The 21050-nt window shown below is 48.4% G+C and overlaps 1 protein-coding gene and 1 non-coding gene across 5 annotated transcripts in view; both read right to left on the bottom strand.

Annotated features, from left to right (window-relative positions):
• PAX5 (paired box 5) overlaps positions 1-21050 on the bottom strand; it is a 170938-nt gene that overhangs the window by 69894 nt on the left and 79994 nt on the right. For 3 of the 4 annotated variants that reach the window (XM_045562481.1, XM_045562482.1, XM_045562483.1), the window contains exon 7: positions 3296-3425. The exons of the other annotated variant lie outside the window; for it this stretch is intronic. In XM_045562481.1, the coding sequence (XP_045418437.1) occupies positions 3296-3425 (130 nt within the window). The remainder of the gene's footprint in view (positions 1-3295; positions 3426-21050) is intronic. 4 annotated transcript variants of the gene reach the window in all.
• LOC123646734 lies at positions 19211-19312 on the bottom strand. Its single transcript, XR_006737995.1, has one exon. It is a non-coding gene; the product is annotated as a U6 spliceosomal RNA (small nuclear RNA).

The following is a 21050-nucleotide window of genomic DNA, read 5'->3' as shown; positions in this document are numbered from 1 at the left end:
ATTCCTAGGTATGACATATACATACATACATACATATATATGTATGTATGTATGTATTTTTTTGTTAATGGGCTATTTTCTTCTATTATGTTTTCTAGCTAAATATTGTTTACTTACAAAAAGGTTAATGATTATATTGATAATTAGAATACTTCTAATATTTCAAAATTAAGCACAATTCTGACTTTGGCCTGCGATATTTATATTTTTTTCTCTGTAACATAAAAGTGCTGTCTCCATAACATAAAAGTGCAGGGTGAAGCAGCAAGTGCTGATATAGAAGCTGCAGCAAGTTATCCAGAAGAGCTAGCTAAGATCATTGATGAAAGTGGCTACACAAAACAACAGATTTTTAATGTAGATGAAACAGCCTTACACTGGAGAAGATGCCATCTAGGACTATTCATAGCTAGAGAGGAAAAGCCAATGCCTGGCTTCAAAGTTTCAAAGAACAGGCTGACTCTCTTGTTAGGGGTAATGTAGCTGGTGATTTTAAGTTGAAGCCAATGCTCATTTACCGTTCCAAAACTCCTTGGGTTGGTGACAATTATGCTAAATCTGCTCTGCCTGTGCTTTAAAAATGCAACAACAAAGCCTGGATGACAGCATATCTGTCTACAGCATGGTTTACTGAATATTTTAAGCCTACTTTTGAGACCTAATGCTCAGGAAAAAAAGAATCCCTTTCAAAATATGACTGCTCATTGAACCTGGTCACCAAAGAGCTCTGATGAAGATGTACAAGAAAATTAATGTTGTTTTCATGCCTGTTAACATAACATCCATTCAGTCACATCTTCAGGCTCCACTTCTAATTCTAATAGCAAGAGCACCAAGTTCTCTTCCTACTTCCATCAAATTTGCAGTTACTTCCTCCACTGAAGTCTTGAACACCCAAAGTCATCTATGAGGGTTGGAATCAACTTCTTCCAAACTCCTATTAATGTGGATATTTTAACCTCCTCCCACGAATCATGAGTTTCCTTAGTAACATCTAGAATGGTGAATCCTTTCCAGAATGTTTTCAATTTACTTTGCCCAAATCCACCAGAGGAATCACCATCTATGGCAGCTATAGCCTTCCCTAGATAATGACCATAACTTTTATATGTGCTGGGAAACAAAAAAAATGTATGCGAGTCGCTTTATTGCAATAACTGCTTTATTGTGGTGGCCCAGAACCAAATCCCCGTCTCCAAGGTGTGCCTGTAATATCTTCTTCTGATCTGCCTAAACTCAAACTTCCCATGAACCCCAGTAACAAACCCTCGCCTCTGCAGAACAGTCTCCTCTGGGCTCTCATTCGATCCTCACGAGGACCCTGAGAGACCAGGACCATTTTACAGACGTAAAAACTGAGGCTCAGAGATGTGTCCAAAGTCAGACAGCAAGGCAGTGACAGCACTGGATGAGCCCCAGGTGACCTGTGTGGCAGAGTGGCCGGCAGCACAGGCCCTGGTGTTCAACTGTAACTCCGCTGCTCACCAGCTGTGATCTCAGGCAAGCTACTTCAGTGCCCCAAGCCTCAGTTTCTTTATTATGAAATGGACATGATAATAATGTCCCATCTCCTGGGGTTCCTCTGAGGGTAAACCAAGTTCACTTAGCGTAGTGCCTGGTACCCAGTACTCAATAAAGTGCTGGTTACTATTATCATTAGCTAGTCCAGACTTCTTTCCACTCTTCCAACCCCACCTCCCTAATTATTTGTGGTTCCTTGAAAAAAATAAGGATCTAAGAGACAGAGGGCCAGATCTAACTCTCCCTTTACCCCTTATGTTGGGCAAGCCACCACCTCTCCCTGAGACTTGGTTTCTGCATCTGTAAAATAGAGGTGTCTTCAGACTCTGGTGACACCAGGGGAGAAGACCCCATGGGACACCTGTGATGTTGGCAAAGGCTCACTCTGACTGAGGCTCCCTGGCTCCCTGACCCATGGTTCACTGATACCTCCCTGCCTCAGGCTCATCTGCACTCCAGGCTCTTGCCCCTCTCAGATGGACAGGGGACCAAGTCACTCTTGCCACTTAACTGACCCTCACATGGTGCCCGGATCTACAAACAGGGCCCTGGCTACTCCTGCCTGAGCCCCAGGGCCGACCTGAAAGCCTAGGTCTTAGATCTGGCCCTCCCTGCCTTGGGGCTTGGCCCTGAGTGACCCACCCCTAAAAGGCTAATTCAAGTCTAACCCAGCTTCCCTGACGCAACCACAGCCACCTGTGTCCTGCCTACCCGCCCATGGGGACATCCTGCTACCTCAGACTGGACCCAAGGCTCTGCCCCAAGCGCAGCCCACCAGCCCCACTGTCTACTTGCCCAGTCCCCAAGAGGGCCTCCTGCCTGCCAGGGTGGACAACCTCCCTGCGCTGGCAGCTGGGTCTGTCCATGCGGAGAGACGCCACGTTATCCCAGTGCTGCTGGGGCACGGGGTCTGCCCGTCCTGCCCCACTCGTCCGGCCCTTCTGCAGCAATGAGCCCCAGGCTGAGCAGCCACCAGGAAAGGAATAATAGCCACATGCATTGGGTGCGTACTGTGTGCTAGACTACCAGACTACCATCTAAGCACTTGTATGTATGAACCCTTTAATCCTCACAGCAGCCCTGTGAAGTAGGTGCTAACACCAGTCTCACTTTACAGATAAAAAAGCCCCAACCCAGAATTCTTACATGACTCACCCAAGATTACACAGCTAGGAAATGGCAAGTTCAAACCCAAGAGCGTGCCTCCAGGGCTCACACTCTTAATCTTCACACTGACAGCCAAGGAGGCTGGCACTGGGCCTTCCAGAAGGGCAGCTGCTTTGCACCCACCAAGCGAGCACCTTCCAGCCTAAGCCCCCTGCCCTTCTTGACTCAGCCTCTGCCTAGAAATGTGAAATGCCAAGAGCCATCTGTGAGGAATCCTTCTGGAAGCTGGTGCCCACCTCATTTATCCCTTTGGATAAATCCCAGGCCTCTGAACACTCGGCCCCACCCACACGAGGTCCCCGACAGGACCTGACCTGCCCCCACCCTGCCCACAGGCCATTTGGCATTTGTTCTCCAAGGCTTTATCAGAACAATATACAGCTACGTCTCATCACAGCCACAAGCCTGGCCCAGCACCTGACCTGTTCCTGGACCCCATAACCTCATTAATAGAAAAAGAGCCAGTCACATCCCAAGGCACCAAGAGTCTGTTCTTCCCACCATGCACGTACTCATTCTCTCTCTCTCTCTCTCTCTCTCTCTCTCTCTCTCTCTCTCTCTCCCCGCCCCCCACCCCCACGCATTCCCCACCCCTGGATGCCCTCACCTGTCACAATGGGGTAGGACTGCGGGCCAGGCACACTGCTCCCGATGTCAGCAGGTGTGGGACTGGTCAGGTTGGCCTTCATGTCGTCCAGCCCTCCAGCCAGTGAGGCCATGGCTGAATACTCAGTGGTCTGAAAGAGGAAACAGAGACGTCTCAGCACCAAGATCTCGAAGCCCCCTAGTCAAATACCACTGCCATGTTCTGAGCTCAGCCACCAAGCTGGCCTAGTCCATGCCTGTGCCAAGGCCCACAGAGGGCTCACGAACCCCCCAGGGTTGAAAGGGCAGATTCAGCTTTTAAACCATCCTTCTCAGCGCAGGGAGGGACAGATCAGTAACTAAAAGTAAGGCAGTGATAAGAGTCTTCCTGCCAAGAGGATGGAAAGAAGGTTTTTGATTTCTGTGCTCTCAAATCACAGAAGTGGAATCACAGAAACAAGGGTTCAAAGGTACCTGGGAGACCACCCAGTCCAAACCCCCATTTCAAAGACAAGCAAACCAAGGCCCAAGGGGAAGGGACTTTGCCCATGGTTGACAGGGCTGAATCCCAGGCCAGGGGTGGGTCACTATAACGCCCACCCTAACCCAATACATCAGACCAACCGTGCCAAAGCTTGGCATGTGCTTGTGAATTCTGGAAGCACACAAACACCTGTAAGCTGAAAACTAGGGGGTACACACATCTGATTCACCAAGTCCACACCAGCCATGTGCATTTGGCCCATGAGTCATGCTCCTTTCTTTAAGCCAGTTCATGAAATCAGAGCTTGTGACAAGCCATTTCCTTGCCATCCAAGCCACTGTGTCCAGAGAAGACAGCAAAGGTGCCAAGCTGGATCTTCCCTCTCAGGACAGACTAAATTATAAGCATGAGCAAAACACATCTCTTCCTCAACCCAGCCCCCAGGCCTATTTTCACGTAAAGAAAATATTTGCAAACACTTAAGACAAAGAATTTGGTTGTGATGCCAAGATTTGGTGAGGGGAGTTTTCTCCAGGACGCTGGCATTGCCAACAGAGGACACATCTCTGTCGGTCCAGGATTATGTCCTTGTCAGGCAGGGACAGGGAAGCTAGCAGTCTTCGGGAAGGAGTTGCAGGCACCCTGGGTGACGAGGACTGAGCCACTGGGAGGGAAACCAAAGGACCCACTGGGCAAGTGGCAGGCGAAAGGGACTCTGACTGGCACTTTTCTCTATAAATCAGTTAGTAAGTACTTTCTGGGCAGCTTAAGAGCCACCAGGGTTGATGGCGGTAGTGAGTCCAGGAGGCACTGTGGGCCCAGGCTCTCCGAGATGACTCTCACTGAGGACAGCTTAGCCAGAGGCCCCTGGGGCTCATCCATCGTCTTCCATCAGAGGCTGATTCTGAGACATGTGGGGAAGAACACAGGCCCCAAGCGAGCCACGTACTTCTCAGGGAGAAGAACAAGGCTGGGGGGACAGGCCGACCAGACATCAGGAATCACTATGAAGCTACAGTAATTAAGACAGTGTGGTATTGGCACAGGGATAGATAAATAGACCAATGAAACAGAATTGAGTCCAGAAACTGATCCGCGCACATATGGAACTGTGATATATGAGAGTGGTGGTGTACAAATCAGCAGGAAAGGATGGACTCTTTAATAAACAGAGGGGGGTAACCGGTTATCCATTCAGAAACAGGGGGGAAAAAGAAATTGGATCTTTACACCAGACACAAAAATCAATTCCAGGTGGATTAGAGACCTAAATGTGGAAGGCAAAGGCATCTCGTGTGGTCAGCTCTGGGTCCAGCCAAAAATCCTTGAAAACAAGTCTGCCCTTCCTGGAAGAGAAACTAGTGCCTTTTCTGTCCTGGGATGCTCACATGGGGCTCCTGGTCACTATGAGGACAGTGTTGGGGCCCTGTCATCCTGCCACCCTGCCTCAGTGCCTCCTCCTCCAGGAAGTCTTTCCTGACTGCCACTCCCCAGGAGGCGTGAGTCACACCTTTACTCTGATGGCCCTGCCAAGTGCTCCCAGGACACCAACAGCCACAATCTTCACAACTGCATCAAAAGCTCACACTTAGCACTGATTCTGTGCCAGGAGCTTTACCTGTACTGTCCCATTTAGTCTTCACAGTCACCCCTTGAAGTAGGCTCTGTGTCAGATGAATAAACAGAAACTTCTATTACAGAGGGGAAGTGACTTGCCTAAGGCCACACAGCTTCTAGGTGCCCAAGCTGAGATTCAAACCCGGGTCTATCCGACTCTAACATCTTGACAATTACCCTAATGATTTCCATATTGTGGGTCATGCCCCATTGAAAGGTAGTGAAATCAATTTGCTAGTCCCAATATTTTAAAAAATGAAATTAGGATGACATACAACAAAAAATATCCAAGGATCTCACACATGGAAAGGGTAAGTCCTGATTTGTGTATCTTTGCTTCACATACCCGTGGGTACTAGGTGGAGATTGAGATGTATTTCTTGCTTTGGTCACAACAAGCAAAGTTTGGAAAACACTGCCTTCATTCCATACAGCAGAGAGCTGTTGGGAAAAGGTCACTGTCTCGACTTCATCCCCCACAGAATGGGACTTGATCATGGCATTAGCCTCCTGATTTGCTAAGAACGGATTTGGAATAGAATCCCACTCGCCGGAAGCAGCTCCTTCAGTGTATTGCTGCATGCAAAGATGAGAGGTCAAAATGTCTCTGATAAGGGGCATCTTCTAAAGCTCCTGGGCCCCAGGAGTAGGTCCCAGCTCCTCCCTCCTCTCTATGTTCCATAATGCCCTAGTGAAGGCCTGCGCATAGTGGGTATGTATTCACCCAACATTTGTTAAGCCGTGTTGAATGCAACATGGTGTGTGAAACCAGACACACACTTTAACTCTCATCCACAGACCCCAAGAGAAAAGACACATGGCCCACAAATGCCATCCAGAGGGACAAGAGCACAGGGTCATTGATTTACATGGGAACTGGTCAGGAAGGGTTTCTTAGGGCAGGCCATATTTAACCTGGGACTAAGCCGTCCCTGACCCCCAAGGCTGAGAGCAGCTGAAGGAAGGCTCCAAGGCAATAGGACAGGAGGGATCCAGAAACAGGACATGCAATAGCTCCAGGGAGTGAAATATAAAGGGGAAAGATGGAAAGATAGAGGTAGACACACTGGAATTTCGCTGTGAAGGGTTTGCACAATCAACACTAGGTGAAAAAAAGAACAAGTGCTCCTTCCTAGGGCCAGGTGGCATCCCAGTCAAGAGCCAGCATCCCCTCGCCCCTCCCGGGCCTGCCCCATTCCTCAACTCCAGCCTCTCCTCTCTGACATGGGCTGGGCAGCGGGGTCTGCAAGGCAAAGCCTCTATTTCCCCCAAGAAATCAGAGCTGACCTGGGTTTAAGAGAATTGCAGAAAGGGTGGCCAGCAAGGATATCCTGCCTCTTAATGTATTTAATTTCCAGATAGAAGAGCTTTTTTTGCGATTTGCTATTTGTTTTAGTCAATAAATTCAGTATCAAACAAAGTTCATCCAGTCACTTCAACAGTTGGGTTTGGATCATCTTTTCAAGATGTGAAATCATCAACTTTCGTTAAGCATGCAGTGGGAGGTCCAAAAATCCAGTCACTCAACCACTGTTGGTTCCCAAAAGGTAAAGCGAGCCTCCCTAAAGAGGTGGGGCCTGGAGGACAGTGGGATTCAGAAACAAGTTCCTTTATCGTCTGTGTCTCCACCATCCCCACCTTGCGGGGCTTGCCCAGAGCCCCGCCCTCCTCTTTGGTGGGATTCCCAACTCTTACTCTGTTCTTGCATAGCCAGGGGAGGCTGTCATGTAGTTTCGATGTTTAACTGTTCCCTAAGTCCTCACCACTGTCTGTCCCTTTGAGCTGCCTATGATTTCTAAAGGCAACTGCGTTCTCCCCAATCTCCTGGGCTCCCTGCAACATCGCTACCCTGGCTGCTCCTTAGCCATTCCACACACTGTCCCACCTCTTCCTGGAGGGCCCATCTCACTCAGTCACTTAGGGAACTCCTACATTATCCACAAGACCCAGCTCAAATGTCACCTCCTCGGTGAAGCCATGCAAGGACCCCACATTCCTTCAAAGAAATACTCTCTCCCTTGCCTATGCTTCCATACTTGGTGGCACTTTGCACAGACCTCCATTATCACCATATATAATGGCTGTCTGTCTATCTCCATCCAGGTTGTCTTGAGAGCATGAAACATGAAACATCCCTGGAGTCCCCTAAGTGCTTGTTGAATGAATGAATGAATGTACGGTCCAGTAGCATGTCATCAGCTACAACACTCAAAAATTAACTGGGAAGTGTTTGAACAAGAGCTCCACGTGATAGTCTAACAACCCCCATCCCCTTTCCCCCTCTACCCCTCATCAAGTCAGGTGACCAGAAAGCAACATCCCTGTCCGACATGTTAAATCCCTAGGGTAGCACCTTCACTGGTCTCTGATGGAATATCAGACATTCCACATTTGTAAGAGGCAATAAAAGAAAACAGCCACATAAAGAACATTTTTTTAAACCTCCCGAGACACTGTTCATTAGGATATTCAAATTCCTTGTCAATCCCTCCTCCAATTCAATACCAGGAAAAAGTTATTTTCCCCAGATGAATCGTTAATCTGCCTCTGCCTGAACAGAGGGTATGTATTCACCCAACATTTGTTAAGCCGTGTTGAATGCAACATGGTGTGTGAAACCAGACACAGGAACACAAGAACACTAGAAACCACTGCGTATCCCTTTTTGCTTTGACTGCCAGGAAACTCAGTCAAATTCAGTGCTTGATCACCACAACCACATCATTACTGTATCCTGGCGCACCAATCTTCCCCTTTTCTCTACATAATTTCTAAACTTTTTTTCAGACTTAACTAAGACACATGTAATTGTTTATTTTGCAGGCCACCACAAGTCATTTGTGAAAGAGGGGGCTGAGAGAGATTGGCTAATAGAGAGAGAGGGAGAAAGGAAGATCAGGGAAAGAGAACAAGAGAGAGAAAGAGAAAAGAGAAAGCATTATTGATGCCCCTTTTTCCAGTAACAATGGCCATCTTCTTCCATTTCTCATAGTTATTTGGGAAGCCAAGGGCGGAACGGTGGGGTGCAGAGGTACGCACACAGTCACACATGCGTGTGTTGGTGCACCCATGCACTTGGCTACCTTTTGTCCACCCCACCCCACCCCAGCTACTGACAGCCACAGGCGAGAGCTGTGTTCCACATTTCTTCTCTGAGCCTTTGGGCTTCTTTCTTAGGATGTAATTTCAGGCTTCTGCTCCCTCCTCTTCAGGGCCCCCTGGTGCTGTCCTTGACTATGACCCAGGAAGAGAAATGAACTGAGGTCAGCGATTCACAGACTGCCCATTCCAATGCAACCAATTCAGATAAAGCTTCCTCTGCCTGCTGCCGCAGACTCCTATAAGGCCTCAAGGTCAAGACCACCAGGCCCAGGTGTGTGCACTCTCCTCGCAGACAGCATGCTGCAGGCGAAGGAAAGCCTTGCTCTCTCAAATGTCAGCACGAGAAGGATGCTCAGGGTCATCTTTCCCAATGTGGAGAAACTGAGGTACAGGGAGGGGGATGACTTCCTTAGTTACTTTTTATCCACATCATTTATAGCCCCTGACCCAGTGGTGGAAGAAACACTGAACTAGGAGTGATAACACAGGGCTCTTGTCCCAGCCCTGCCTCTTTCTCACTGGTGTGGGCCTAGGTAAGCCAGGCCAGCTCTCTGAGCCTCGTTTTCCTCATGAGTAAAATGGGAGTTTAATTCTAATCCCTCACTGCCTGCTTGCCTGGGCGATCATGAGCATCTAAGGAGTAAGGAGAGAAATAGCACTTTGGAAACTAAGCGCCATGAGAGTTAAGGAATCCTAGCAAGGGACTCAAGGAGGCATGTGCCCCAGGAGAGTGTGTGCTGAGCGTCATTTGGGTCCCTAGGAAATTACCTGGAAAAGGACTGCCTGGGGCTGCACCAAGTATTGTCTCATCAGCACGGGGCACCACTGCCATAGCATGGAGGAGAAAAGAAACACAGACACGTGAGAAGGAGGGCAGTAAGAAGAAGGGCAGTGCTTGGGGACAAGGCTGCAGGGCTGGCCACCTCAGATGGCCACCTCAGGCCAGGAGGCTTCCCATCACCTGCTGGGCCCCTCCAGGCTCACCACCAGGCCACCTGGCCCTTGGGAGCCAGGCCAGAGCCAGGCCAACCACTCCCATCCTGACCAGACACCTGCCCGCCTCCACACCTACCCAGAGAGGGACAGAAGCTGGAGCAGCAGAGGTGTGTCCCCAGGGCCTGGCACAGGGAACTGAGACTAAGGAGGCAGAGGGATCCGCAAGGCCCTCCATTCCCTGGCCTCTGCCTCCCCATTTCCCTGAGCACTTGAACTCGATGATCCCTAGGTCCCCTTCCACTGCTGACACTCCCTGCCTCTAGCACTGGGCATGTGACAAAGTTTGGAATCCCTCTTCAGCAAGTGAGTTGCAAGGCAAGAAAAGAGAGATGGTGAACTTATAGGTTAAAGGAGACTTAGAGACACAGCAATAGATCACTATGTGGACCCAGATTCAAACAAGCTGTAAAAATATAACCATAAAAAAAATCATGACATGTAATGATACGATTGGAAATATGGGAGCCAAGTCAGCATCTGATGACATTAAGGGATTTGCTCACTTTTTAGGTGTGATAATGGTATTGTGGTTATGCATTTTTAAAGGTCTTGTCTTTTAAAGATTCACTCTAAAATATTTAGAGATGAAATGATATAATGTCTGGAGTTTGCTTCAAAATAAAGCATGGTTCACAAAATGTGGTCTGTCTATGCAATGGAATACTATTCAACAATGAAAATGAGTGAAGTACTGGCACATGCTACCACATGGATGAACCTCAAAAGCATTATATGCTAAGTGAAAAAATCAAGATATAAAAGACATTCCACATAAATGAAATGGAAAATCTACAGACACACTAAGCAAAGCAGTGGTTGGCTGGAGCTGGGCTGGAGAAGCGATGAACTATAAGCCGGCAGGAGGGGTCTTTTCAGGGTGATGAAACTGTTCTAAAACTAGACTGTGGTGATGGTTGCACCATTCCTTAAATTTACTAAAAATCATTGACTTGCACACTTACAACGAGTGAATTTTATGGCATAAAAATTAGACTACAATAAAGCTGTTAAAAAATAAAGTGGAGTGTGGGAGGAGGAGTGTTGAAACAGACTAGCGGTGAGTTGGTAATTGTTGAATCTGCGGGAGGGGTGCTTAGAGGTTCATTAGACTATTCTGTCTACGTTGAAAGTCTCCATAATTAAAATAAACTCAAACAGCACGTATTTGCCTTGTGGCATGGCCTGCCATCACGCATCAGCTGTCCAACAAACCCTTGTGGAATAATGAGAGAATCACACAGGCCAAGGACAGCCGGGAGTTTGCTCCCTCACTTCCTCTTCCTTGTGCCCCTGCCTTGTTCCTTCAAGGCCATTATCCCTGCAGCTTTAGGGACTCCAGAGTTCCAAACACAAGAAGCCTAAGACTTCCTGTCTGCCTAGCACTTTCCAGTTTGCAAAGTCCTCGCAGGTCTGTTATGTCCTTGGGAATCCTAGGATGTGGCAGACGTGGAAGTGGAACTCGGAGAGGGGAGACCTGGTGAGCCAACGCCAAGCTCAGTGCCAGCGCCCTGCCCCACAGGCAGAGCTGGGATTGGAAAAGATTTCACTACCAGCCCTGAGCGTGAAGCTCAGACACTCATGAGGGGATGTCTTCCTCCCTGAAGGGCCCTGGCCACAGACCCAACTCTGCTCTTCTAGCTAGGGAGAGAGCCCTAAATCTGTAAGCAAGAAGGAGGAAGTTCCACACTTTTTAAACCTGGGTGCACAAAAACTGCACCCAGCAAAGCCTATATTAAGAAGTAGGTCTATCTTGATTACAAGGGATTACACTGGCAGGGGGCCTGGAGACCTGGCTCTGTCCTGAACTCCCTGCGACCGGGGCAGACCCCTCCCCTGACCAGGCCTCAGTGACTCCATCTGTCATAAGGGAGGCTCTGAAGCCTCACTGAAGTCTGTGCCCCATAAAGGTGGGGTCCTCACCCTATGGAATGGGGTGCTCCTTGACATGGCCCTGGGCTGGGCTTGGGCTTCACTCTGTGGATGGGTGAAGGTGTTGCCCATTGTACCCCAGACCCCCTAACCCAGAGGCCTGGCAGCCATTGGGGGAGGCTGGGGCTGGGGCCTGGAGCCAGGAGGACAGAGTTCAAGTCTGACAGGGCCAAGTTTGTGCTGAAACTAGCCCAGGCCCCTCATGCTCTCAAGGTGTCTTTTCTCCTTTATAACATGGGAATATGTGACCTACTTCACAAGGTGGTGAGAGGGCACAAAACGGGTGATAAGAATGTCAAGTCCTTGAGGGCAGGCCTTTTTCTTTTCAGTTTTTGAGTTGCCAGGGCCAAACATGTAAATAAATACTTTTAAAATATCTACTGGAAAAAATATCATCCTTGTGATATAATATGTAGTGTGATATAATATGGTGATGGAAATATTCTGTATCTTGGACTCAAAGTCTATCAATGTCAATATATTATACTATAGTTTTATAAGATGCTATCTTGGGGGAAACTGGGTAAAAGGCTATGTGAGATCCCTCTGAATTATTTCTTGCGACTGCGTGTGAATCTACAATTATCTCAAGATAAAAAGTTTAATTGAATGATGCATGCAAAAGTACTCCATGATCTACAAAGTGCTACCATTAGTATTAACTAGGGAAAGAACATCTAAGGATGCTGAAAGGCCTCCCTCTTCCAGGAAGTCCTCTCTGGTTTCCTCTCCTCTGTGTTCCTGAAACACCCAAGTGTGCATCTTTCTACCACAGCACTTATTATTCTGCATTATATACTTAACTGTTTAGGGCCCTCCTCCCCCAGCTAGAGTGTGAGCTTCATATGGATGAGACTGTGTCTCCCTCATCTTTGTGGCAGCAGCTCCTGGCCCAGTGCCCAGCTCTGAACAGATGTGACATAAATGTCTGTGGAACCAAATGAACTGGGACAGGTACCATGGCCTGGCTCTTCCAACAGTGCCAGAGGTACTTCCCAGGGTCACTGAGAGGGTAAGTGATGTCAAGGTGCTTTTATTCATCAGAAGGCACCACAGGCATGAGCGGAACATACTCTATTCATTTTGTTCTCCAGAGCTATGCTGCACCTGGTTCAAAATGGTTTGCAGGGGAATCGAGGGGCTTCCAAGAAGAGATTTGCAAAGTTTCAATGATTCATCCCCCCTTTCTGTTTGCAGCCTGCCAGGCAGCCCTCCAGCACCCCGCAGACAGGCTCCCAGGTGGTGCGTACCAGCAGGGGAAGCCCAGGGCAGGAAACTAAAGTCAGATATTGTGGCTTCTGCTGGGAGAAACTTTTCCAGCAATGACTAAGCAGGAGGCCCTTTTCTCTCCCTGGCTTCTTAGAGAATTTTAATGAGTCTGAAATCTCAGGGCCCAAAGGAGCTCAGGGGTTATCTCCAGTGACAGGGAACTCACTACTTTTGGAGGCAGGCACTCCACAGCCACACAGCTCTGGTGTGAGAAAGTGCTAAATGTGCCCCTTGAGGCCTCCCCATGTTGGTCCTGGGTGTGTTCTCTGGGACTCCAGTTCCAACAGATGTCCTACAGGTGCCAGTGCCCTCCCTGCCTGGATCCAGAGCAGGGCCCCAGGCCCTCCACTCCTCATCCAGACATGGGTCTGACTGGGGCCTACGACACTTTCTGCTGTTTTCCTGGTAGCTTCGTCACCTGACTGATTCATGCTATTCTCACAGTCAATGCAGAGCTCACTCTAAGTTCATTAGAAATGGAAAGTGATTACGTATATGATAATAAAAAAAATAAAGTAAGTATTCGTTTTCTCCTTCCCCTAACCAGTGTGCTATTTGCAAGCTCACAAGTCTTCCCAAACACAAGGGCAGAAAGGTTATCCTAACAAGGATATCCTTGTTACACTGGCAAGGCTTGGAGCACAAATCTCCATTTCTGGAGAATGAGAACTTGGACTTGGTAGCCAAGGACCCAATATTCAAGGCGTCCTGAATGATAAGATCCCAGTGGGTCTAAATCCTGGGCGGGGGTTGCGGTGGGGACTCCCTGTCTGGGGAGGCCCTGGCCCTGCTTCAGCTCTGCCTGGCTGCGTCACGAGCAGTTCCAGAGTCCGAAGTGAAGAAGGGGGAGTGAGAGTTCCAGAGACAAAGCTCCATCTCCAGGCAGCCGAATTTCATGGGCTTCCTCAGGTGATTCACAGTGGGCCTGGCTATCCCTTCCTGCCACAGGGAGGCCCCTTAACCCCAAGGAATGCAGGACTCAGCTACCACAGGGTCCAAACAGGGTGTGCAAAGGGAGGAACCCCATCCTCAAGTACCCACATGGGAGGGGAGGGGGCTCCCCAAAATGCTCATAGCTCTCTTTCTGAGTGACTTCCCAGCTGTGGGGAGGACAGAAAGGTTATCCTGGGGCAACAAAGAAATGAAAAGATGGGCCGGGTGTGGTGGCTCATGCCTGTAATCCTAGCACTCTGGGAGGCCGAGGCGGGTGGATCGCTCGAGGTCAGGAGTTTGAGACCAGCCTGAGCAAGAGTGAGACCCCGTCTCTACTAAAAATAGAAAGAAATTAGCTGGACAACTAAAAATATATATAGAAAAAATCAGCTGGGCATGGTGGCACATGCCTGTGGTCCCAGCTACTTGGGAGGCTGAGGCAAGAGGATCACTTGAGCCCAGGAGTTTGAGGTTGCTGTGAGCTAGGCTGATGCCACTCACTCTAGCCCGGGCAACAGAGTGAGACTCTGTCTCAGAAAAAAAAAGAAAAAGAAAGAAATGAAAAGATGGCCAGATGCGGTGGCTCACATCTGTCATCCTAGCACTCTGGGAGGCTGAGGCAGGAGGATCGCTTAAGGTCAGGAGTTCAAGACCAGCCTGAGCAAGAGCCAGATCCCCGTCTCTACTAAAAATAGAAAAAAATTAGTCAGGCGTGGTGATGCGCACTTGTAGTCCCAGCTGCTCAGGAGGCTGAGGCAGGAGGATTGCTTGAGCCAGGAGTTTGAGGTTGCTGTGAGCTAGGCTGACACCACAGCACTCCAGCCTGGGTGAGAGAGGGAGACTCTGTCTCAAAAAAAAATTTAAAAAGTCACTTCTATCAAAAAAAAAAAAAAAAAATGCAAAGAGAAGACTTCCCTCTGTACTGCCAGATCAGCAGTAGGGGGACAGGGTAGAGGCAGGGAGGCCTGGATGCTCTTCCTCCCACCACCTCTGGCCTTGTGGTGATGCACGCACACACATGCACATGGACACACACGTGCCTCAGGCCAAAGGCCACCTCTCTGCCCTTCTGCTCCCTGTCAGAAAGAACTTTCTAACAGGTGATGCTCTGGAAAGGCATACACACAGCCTTGGGAGGGAGTGCCCTCCTGGTCACCAAGGATTCCTAGGGCCAGACAGAAACTGTGCAGGGGAACCACCAGGAAAAGAAAGCCGGGAAGGCCAGGCCTCCCACAGGGAATCCAGACTCCTCAGTTTGCAATTCAGACGACTGCCAGCTCTCACCTAGACCCTCATTCACCTTTAACAAGAGTCAGAAACGCTTGCATTTACTGGGTGTCTACTATATCCCGGGTACTGTACTAGGTATTAAAAAATGTATTAATTCATTTAATTCTTTCAACAACCCTACAAGGTATGACTAGCCCCCCTTTACAGATGATGAAAATGAGACACAAGGTGCCAAAATAACATGCCCCAAATCATCCCCCAGAGGATCTTCAGCGCCACTATAAACTACTTCTCTGCTGCTATTATTAACCCCGTCATGTTACAGATGAGAGCACTGAGGCTTAGAGAAGTTGAGTAAGTTGAGAGCAGGGGGTTAAACCCTAGTTCTGTCTGATTCCAAAGCCTGTGTTCCTTACCATGATTCTAAACTGCCTCACAACAAGGTGCTAGAGCCAGAGGGGACACCAACCACTAGGCCAGGCGCACCTGCCTGAGTTTTGTGACCTCTTCAGACAACCTACCTGACCCTAAGCCTCTGACGTGGCCATGCTCCCCACCCTGACTGCCCTCTCCCTTCCTCTCCTCCCGTCCTGTCTGTCTGCCCCTCCCAGTCCTGGCTGAAGAATGACCTCCTATAGCAAAGGTTTACAGACTGGTTCAGCCTGGGAGTCATTAACTTTATCCTTTATTCTCCCCATATAGACAGAAGGCTCCTATGAGAACGACTGAGGGGATGGTGATGCTCAGATTTAATGTCAGCATTAGCAGTTCATCTTAACATTAGTGGGAAAAAACAGAGAAATAAATGGTAACATGTGGCACTGTTAGGACCATCAAAGAAAAATCAGGCATCTGACTGTTTGCTTGATTCAAGCCCTTTCTGTTCTTTATTGAAGGTGACATTCTGGCTTTTAGAAGGGAGACACTAGGCTAAGGTTTTAGGTATGATGTGTAAACCCAAATTTTAGCTAATGATAATAATAGCTAAAAAACTAGTGCAGTGACAATGGTGTTTTTGTTTATATGCCTTTTTATCAAGGTTAACTTCAGAGCCTCTGCTTTTAATTATGAAAAATATATTTGCATTTTGCAGTTATGTGTTAATTCCTTGAATCTTGCATTTCACACCTGGAAACAAAGCATAATCACTATTTTTTTGTGCTAATACCTACAATTTACCTAGATAAGCAAGCCATTTGCCTTGAGACTGGACAAATAAACAAACACTCTTCTCCTGAAGGCTGGGTTTTAGTTTGATTTTTAACAATTCCTTTTTTTCCCTCATACACATACAGACATTAATTTAGCTTCTGGATTTTATTTCCTTCACCTCTCTCCCACAAATCAAACCTCAAATAACATAAAACTGCTGGCTAGAAACGGGCTTCGCACAAGCAAACAAAAGCTTTCAAGCCAAAAGCAACGGAGATGTTCCCATCTCGCCATCCAACTATCTCTACCTCCTCTGCCTGGTCCAACAAAACAGCCTCTCTCTGCCCAACTGCCCTGGAAAACCCTGGAATATCTCATTTTCATTTCCGGGAGGGTTAGAGGTTTGATCCTCAAATCAAAGAAAAGTTCAGTAATCACAGTAGGCTGGGAAAACCCAGGCAGGAGCCTCCTTGCCACCCTCTGTCAAGCTCACAAAGAGAAAAATCGTACCATCCGACATGGTTGGGAGAGTTTAATCCAAAGCAGTGCTAATTAATATCCCCAGCTTTCCAGAAGCCAATGCCACATACAGCTGCGAGGGCAACAAGGCTGTTCTCCCTTCAATTTTATGGGAAGAACATTTTCATTACAAAGCCTCCTCCCAGATCCTCCTCTCTCAGCCAGATTAGCCTCGAGAAGGAAGCGGATGATCCATATATCAGAACTCCTTCTCTCCCCATTAATTTTATTATTTATACTCCATTTTAAAAGTTTATTGGTGAAACTCCCTATGCACCTGGCCAGGGCCCTCTGACAAGCAGGTTATCTTCCCAAATCCCTTTCTCAGAGGGAGTTTATGCATATGTCACCAGAATGTGCCGACTTTTTGAAATTTGCCTTGGAGAAAAAGCAGACTCCAGTGGCAGTTTCTCCCACCACCTTTTTTTTTAAATAAATGTGGAAGGTTCTAAACTCACCCTTTTCTGAGATACATGAGAACTTGACCGCTCAGTGTGAGCTATGGGTAGATCCCCAGAGACCCTGACAACCCTATGGGATGGCCCTATGTGTCCACCCTCTCCCAGTCAAGCATCCTCAGCTGTTTGGGCAGTTTGACCCATTTTTAACCCAAACCGCCAGACCCCGGGCAGGCCTGGTGAGGCCACGTGTCTTACCATTTTGTTCTAAAACCCCACGTGCTCAAGGCTGTCTCTTTCCAGCCTCCTAAAGGGACCCCAAATCCAATCTAAATGTCTCGAATTTACCTGTTTGTCTTTTATACATATAAATAGCTGCATTTCCATTCTCTCTTTGTTTCTCATTTTCATTTGGTTCTAATATCTGCATGTAAATGTCGGAAAATAGCATCTGTAATTGGAGATTATGAAGTATGGCCAGCTCCTGACAGGCTGCTAAGGAAGATGGATTATCCTCATTTTTCTGTAAATTTTGTCAATTTTGGAATTCATAAGCTATCAACACTGATCAAAATGGGACTTCACAGCTGTGTCAAAAAAAAAAGAGAGAGACAGCAAGAGAGTGCTGGCAGGCGGGTGCGCGCAGGGGCCAGCGACAGGCAGCCGTCGTGTGGGCGCAGCAGATTGGATGCCCGGCTCGCAGCGGCCACCCTGCTGCGCCCACCCTCGTCCCTGTCCCCCTCCCCTCCTGGCAGCTCCCTCAGCACCGGGCCTCACTGAAACTCGGGCTGGGGCTGCCTCGTCCCCTGGCTAAATCAAATAGCTAAATCACGAGACTGGAAGGCCGCAAATCCTCCAAGGCACCCACTCAAACCCGGGCTTAATTTATTGCCCGGCGCTGCCTTCCCTTATTTATCCGGAGTCGGCGGCTCCCCGGCTCGGCCTCGGAGGTGTTCTACTCCTTCCAGACCATCACGGCCCACTTGAGGCAATTGTGTCGGTCTCTCTCTCTCAATTTTCCCATTACTGGGAGTAAGTACTGTTGGGACTCTGTAATGGCCCGACTGCAGCCCATATCAATAACAGATGAGGTTTAATCGTCCAACACAAAAATTATTTAGGCGCAGTAAGGACATTCAATGTCATTTGCATAATGGCATTTCTATCGCACGCACCTAACCCGTCTTGCATAAACAAGGCCTTGGGACCATAAATAATAATAAATCATGACGTCTGCACGCCTCTTGCGGTAATAGGAGCCACTCTTTGTGGAAATTATTTCAGCAGGAAATGGGCACTGTAATTTTAAAGACATGTGGCGCAGGGAGGCGCGGTAAATCACGCGCCTGCGCACAGGATCCCCAGGCGCGCCCAGGGCCTGCCCCGAGCCCACGGCGACATCCCCCGGGTAGCTGGAGAAAAAGGGCAGGCCTCGGGGACACGTCTGGGGGCTCTGGAGCCAACGTCAGGATGTGCCACTGTCCCGGGAAACAGTGGGCGGGAGGGGCAGGACACTCAGAGCCCAGCAAGAGGAGGGAGAATCGGATTTGGACCTGCAGAGGCACCCAGGGCTCAGGGTCACAAGCCATCTTTGCTTGAGAAGAATGGAAGCTCCATGAGGGCAGTGATTTTCGATTTGCATCTGGGGCAATGACAGGGGAAGTTCCTGGGGGCAGGTAGCGAGTGGAGAGAAGAGCCCTGCAACAGGTTAAGGTGGGACAGGCAGATGAGAGGAGGAATTCCGGCAGGCACTGGCACAGAGGCGCTGGCCCCGCCGACCTGGCGAGCAACAGAGTGAAAATGCTCAGTAAACTCCAACAGGCAGCTGTGGGTGAGAGAAAGAGCACAGATGGGAGGGAGGCAGACACGCAGGGTGAGAACTCAGCTCTGCCAGGCTCAGAGGACCGCCTCAAACCTCCGTGCCTTGACTTCCTCGTCTGTGCAACGGGCTGAATGACAGTTCTCACCTCAGGGAGCTGTTCCAAGCATTAAATGAGGATATGTGTGCAAAGTGACCAGCACTTGATTGAGCTTTGCTAGCATTATTATTTTTATTGCTGCTTTATTCTTCAGGAAGCAGCGGAAATGAGTTCAAGTACAAGCCCTGCCTCTTACTAGCTGTGTGATTGGAGACCGTCTGTCCTGAGGGGACACCTGCACTACCCAGAGTCTCTGCGGCAGTGTGCTTGGCAGTTGGTGGCCAACACATGAATCTGTGTGTCCAGGAGCCTGCCCTACTGCTCGGCGCAGGGGAAGGAACCAGTGTCCGAGCTGCAAGGGATTTGGGTCTCCCCATCCCCATCCCCCCAATTTTCTTTTTTACATTTTAAAGTGTCACTCTTGCACAGGGGCCATGCTCATCTTCTCTGTATCGTTCCAATTTTAGTATATGTGCTGCCGAAGCAAGCACCCAATTTTCAGATAGAAGTTGAAGGGGAAAGACTTTATCAAGGGGACATTGTTGTAAGACAGGTGGCCCCAAATCAGAACTCGCAACACTTGCAACTGGGAGGAGCAAAGAGGCTGCGTATCTCCCACTCTCACTTGCTTGCAAAATGGGAATAATAGCTTCTGTCTGCTCTCATGTCACAAAAGTGTTAATAGAGATCAAATAAGCTCACAGATATGAAAGCAGTCAGGGAATTTCACAGCCCTTTTAACAGACAACCTCCAGCACCACACCATGTGCTGGTAGAGCTTGAGGAACATCCAGCGGTGGGTACAGATACAAGGCCCTGTTCTGTTGCGAGAGTTGTGCTTAGCTCTGATGCAGCTTTCATGGCGGGCTTTGCTCTAACTCAGAGAGGTATTGTTATCATTCTTCGTCCTCTTTTATAGATGCAGAGACTGAGGCACAGAGAGATGAAGTTAGAGTCTCATGATCACACAATTAATAGAATTTTAACCTAGATCATGAAGCTACAAATGCAGTTGTTGGAGGCAGAGCTTTTAGCAGAGGAGCTATAGAGATAGTGGAGCTGGGCTTTTCCCCCAAAGTGGTACGATAAAGCTGATGTTACTCAATTACTTCAACTCCACTGAAGATATTGCTGAGGATTTGCGGATTAGTTCAACATTGACACATGCACACACAAAAGCCACATCTTTGCAAACTACTTAACACCAGAACAAAAAGCCCTAACGATTGATATGTAAGGATTTGGGGTAAAATAATGTGGCAGGAGAATTTTCACAATAAAGGTAGAAAAGATACTTGAAAAACTTTGAGAGGAATAAACGCGTCCCCAAACAACCTTGTGCCTATTAGCCATGGCAATGTTCATTAACTTTATTTATTAATTCACTCATGTTTTCATACCTCACTACTTTCCAGGAAAGATTTAAGCAGCTCACAATGATGCAAAAACATATATATATGGAGGCATGGAGGGAAGAAAGGAAAGCAAAGGAGAGAACATAAAATGGTGCCAACCACAAACACAGATGACATGCTCATGTCGACAGGCTCCATGCTGCACAGGGACCCTGCCTCAAACCTCCAACAGCCCTGTGAGACAAGCACTCATCATCCCCATTTTGTAGATAAGAAACTGAGACTTACCAAGGCCAAGTAACCTGCCAGAGCCCACCTAGCTGGTAGGTGATGGAGTTGGGACGGCACCCAGGCAGTCTGGCTCCAGATGACCCACACTCTCCACACCCTCAAAGCCCAGAGATGAGGCTAGAGGCTTATGAACTTGCTCCAGGAGAGACTGCGTTTGGCTTCCTAACTGCCTACTGGAGAAGACAAAGGTGGTACAGGACTTCACAGAGTCCATGAGATGCAAACTGTCCATTCATTACTGAGAGGTTCTCCCACTGACCCTCAGGCCAGGCAGGATTTCTCCCAAGACCCCCTAAAGAGCAAGCTGAGAAATCACTGAAGCCATTCAGATCCAGGGATGATTTCCACAGGCGATTTCTTAGGGTGTCCCTTATACAGGGTCAGACATCACCCCCAAAGTGCAACTCAGTGTAAGTAACTTTAAGGAGACCACACTAGTGGTTCCATTACCCAATTGCATGGCTTGATCTGGGAATGATTTGAAAATAAATGAAAGGCACGTAAATCATATGTTCTCCCAGCAATCCTCCCTAAGTACTACTTCCTGGAGCCAAACTAATGATAACAGTGGGAGGCACTTTGA

This window comes from Lemur catta, chromosome 10 (assembly GCF_020740605.2).
Source record: "Lemur catta isolate mLemCat1 chromosome 10, mLemCat1.pri, whole genome shotgun sequence".
NCBI classification, from domain to species: Eukaryota; Metazoa; Chordata; class Mammalia; order Primates; family Lemuridae; genus Lemur; species Lemur catta.
This window is presented reverse-complemented; position numbering and strand designations above follow the sequence as displayed.